This window comes from Anarrhichthys ocellatus, unplaced genomic scaffold (assembly GCF_004355925.1).
Source record: "Anarrhichthys ocellatus isolate YVR2014 unplaced genomic scaffold, GSC_Weel_1.0 scaffold110, whole genome shotgun sequence".
NCBI classification, from domain to species: domain Eukaryota; kingdom Metazoa; phylum Chordata; class Actinopteri; order Perciformes; family Anarhichadidae; genus Anarrhichthys; species Anarrhichthys ocellatus.
Window position 1 is genome coordinate 96,707 of NW_022280140.1, and position 3,613 is coordinate 100,319.

The following is a 3,613-nucleotide window of genomic DNA, read 5'->3' on the forward strand; positions in this document are numbered from 1 at the left end:
TGCGTTACATTGTTGCGTTACCTTGTTGCGTTACATTGTTGCGTTACATTGTTGCGTTACTTTGTTTTTTTGGCAACTGGGCTGGAAGTAAAGTACTTGAGTATAGTGTTCTTTTCCACCACCAAATATTATGAGGTACCATTCCCGCCATGTTTTTATTCCTACAACCAGTTCCATCAGTTGCCCATACTTTTCACAAATTTAAAGAACAGATTAGAAGATTAAACAGTTGTTATTTTAAACCATGTTATAATTTGAGAGTTGATCAGTGTATTTATACGTGTTTATTTGTTACTGCGCCATCTCATACAGGGAGACCACAAAAAACAAACAAATTAAACCTCATCAACATCATCCTGCATCAGTTTCTACCACGTTTACTGCTGTTCTTTTGACAATTCTGATCAACATATATGTATAATATAATTGAATGTTGTTATTAAATGACAGGTGAGCCACACATTTCGCACACATTATGTGAGAAAGCAGGCACAGAGCAAGCTTAGGTATCCTAAAACGAAAGTAATCACTGACATGTCAAAAATAAGACAATGTGATTGGTTGACATTTAATTCTTTCTCCGAAAGGAATTTAAACTGCTGGGCTTAAGGCAACTCTTTCTATTTCGTTTTCAGGATTTATATTGAGTAAAGACGTAGCATTTGCAAGAGATTATTTATGTCATCTCGCCCCAAAAGCTACACAACTCTAATCCTTGAGCTTTTGTTGTGGCTATAAGCACAGACATATGTTTTGCTAAATGATCGTTAACGTACAATTCAAATATGGAAAATTCAATGTGGTGATATTCAGAGACAGAAAGGTAGCATTTTACCACAGTAACAAGATAACTCTGCCGTGATTGTTCCTCCAGGTGAAGATCAGGAAGAAAGGTGTCGCAGCTTCATCGAGCTGACGCCAGGAGAGACACAAGGTCAGTAACAGAAGACACGGAATATATAACCTGTGTTCCAATTAATATTTATATCACCAAAGCAAAATATCCAGCGCATTCAGTATTCAGGTCCTTCACTTGTAAGTAAAAGTACTAACACCAAACTGTGCCACTACAAGTAAGAGTCCTGCATTCAAAACCTTTAAAAGCATGTATCCACAAAATGTACCTAAAGAATTAAAAGTAAAAGTACTCATTGTTCCCTCTCCGTGTTTTACTATTATCGTTTCTGGATTAATATCACCGCTGCATCTATAAAAAGTTCACTTTTTCCTTGTTTTGTGCTTGGCGATGATGATCCAAGAGCTTTTTTTAAATAGTAAATTATATTTTGACTAAAAAAGTACCACATAAACGTTCAAAATCACTTCTATGGTTTTCACTGAACAGGAAGGGAATGAAAAACTGTATCTTAAATAGTCACTAGAGAAATGTAGTAAAAAGATAAAACGGAAACAATTGCACAATACTTGACAAAATGTAAATGACCAAAACATGTAATCAACAGTAAGACATTTTTTTGTAAATGACTTAGCATCCGATGCCCCTCTTGTTGGCTAGAGTTTCTAAGGAAACATAAATGTATATTTTTTGTCCCCCACAGGTGTCCTCTGGCTTTCAGTCATCAGTGAGTTCACGTACATCGGTCTTCTGGCCATGGGCTTCCTGCTGATGTGTGTGGAAGTGATTTGCCTCTGTGCCAAGAGGGAGATGAACGCCCTCAAGATCAACGCCTTCGCCGCCATGTGCACTGTCCTCTCAGGTGAGGGGGGGGGGGGGGGGTCATGTTATAAACCATCACTTTGTTTTGAGCTAGTTGTTTGAATTATTTATGTTAAGGTAGCCGTTTAATCAAAGCAATGATTAATGCAAAAGGTCCAAACTTGTTCTGGTTGGAACAATCTTATGGACACAGACAAAAAATGTGACTTTCAAGAGTTGCTTTGCTCACCAGATCACTCTATTTCTTCCTCTATTTTCCCCCCAGATGTAAATATTTTTCTCATATTCTTTTCCTCTTTTTTAACTCTGTCTCTGCCTATTTCTTCCTCTACCAGGTTTGATGGGGATGGTAGCACACATGATGTACACCACAGTGTTTCAGATGACCGTGAGCATCGGGCCCAAAGACTGGAGGCCACAGACCTGGGACTACAGCTGGTCTTTTGCGTAAGTTTGTTCCAATTTAACCCCAAAAATTTGACTTCAGGCTTGGTCACAACCAGCTTTCAGAACTGTGAGATTTTGCAGCAAAACAATACATTTTAAAAGTTTTGCTGCAAAAACAAAATTTTATCTCAAATTTTGAGTCCAAAATGGAAGAAGAATCATATCTCTGGTGTGACGGACCTTCAAACAACAAATTGCGTTAGCTTGCAGGTCTGATTGAAGACGTTTAAAATGTTCTTCCAACTCTTTTCTCCCTCACCAGCATGGCGTGGCTGTCCTTCAGCTGCTGCATGGGGGCCGCCGTGGCCACGCTCAACTCCTACACCAAGACCCTCATAGAGATGAAGCATCGGGCCCGGGTGAGGCTGGAGGACGCTCGCGCCGCCGTCTGCGCCCCCTCCTACGAGGAGGTCGTTCGAGCCAGCGGTGGAGGCGTTTACTCCGTCAGTCAGCTGATCCAGCTCGGCGAGCAGGGGGCGCTCATTGACCCTCTGTGGCCCAGAGGAGTGGGACCAGCCGTCGGTCCCCTGGCGTACGGCGCCGGGGGAGTGCTGCTTGTTGGCGGAGGAGGGATTGGAGTTGGAAGGGTGGGAGACGTGGGCATTGGGATGGGAATGGGTGGAGTTGGAGGAGCTGGAGTTGGAATGGGAGGAATGGGAATGGGAGCAGCAGGAGGATCTGGGGGAATGGGAGTACTCGGCTTTGGAGGGAATGGTCTTGGAATGAGAGGAATGGGAATGGGAGCAGCAGGAGGAGCTGGAGGAATGGGAGTGGTCGGCTATGGAGTAAATGGCGTTGGTATGGAAGGAATGGGAGCAGCTGGGGGAATGGGATTGGTCGGCTATGGAGTAAATGGCATTGGTATGGAAGGAATGATGGCAGTGGGAGGAGCTGGGGGAATGGGAGTGGTCGGCTATGGAGTGAATGGCGTTGGTATGGAAGGAATGGGAGGAGCTGGGGGAATGGGAGTGGTCGGCTATGGAGTGAATGGCGTTGGTATGGAAGGAATGGGAGTAGTGGGAGGAGCTAGGGGAATGGGTGGATGCGGAATGGGAGGGCGAAGGCTGGTGGACCCTCATGGCATCATGGTGGTGGAGGGATGCTGCGCTGAAGGGTGTGAAGACTGTGAACGGGAGATGGACGAGATAGATTATGCTCTGCAGGAGGAGAGAGAGGACTCACTCTGCTGAGACTTTGGAGGACCGAGGACTGTGGCAATACCTTGTCAGGAGCGGCTCCATTTGTATTTTAAACAAGACTTCAAAAATATGTATTATTTTATTATTTATTATAATGTGTTTTTGTACATATGAAGTTTCAAATGATAATTGTTGTTTGTCTGGACTGTTTTCAAGTTACACAATTATCATTTCAAGCAGTGTCATTTGATTTTTTTTGGACCACTAGGGGGCAGAAGGACTCCAAAACTGACTCACAGCTCCAATGCTCAGATGGTTTATCCCATTGTTATGGCTAACAAGTAAGCAG

The 3,613-nt window shown here is 43.5% G+C and overlaps 1 protein-coding gene across 1 annotated transcript in view; it reads left to right on the plus strand.

Annotated features, from left to right (window-relative positions):
• The window catches only part of LOC116399387 (germ cell-specific gene 1-like protein), a 6,515-nt gene extending 3,200 nt beyond the window's left edge, over nucleotides 1-3,315 (plus strand). Inside the window, exons 3-7 of the mRNA XM_031876513.1 lie at nucleotides 886-934; nucleotides 1,560-1,718; nucleotides 2,014-2,125; nucleotides 2,388-2,657; nucleotides 3,189-3,315. Of these exons, the coding sequence (XP_031732373.1) occupies nucleotides 886-934; nucleotides 1,560-1,718; nucleotides 2,014-2,125; nucleotides 2,388-2,657; nucleotides 3,189-3,315 (717 nt within the window). The remainder of the gene's footprint in view (nucleotides 1-885; nucleotides 935-1,559; nucleotides 1,719-2,013; nucleotides 2,126-2,387; nucleotides 2,658-3,188) is intronic.
• The last annotated feature ends 298 nt before the right edge of the window (nucleotides 3,316-3,613 follow it).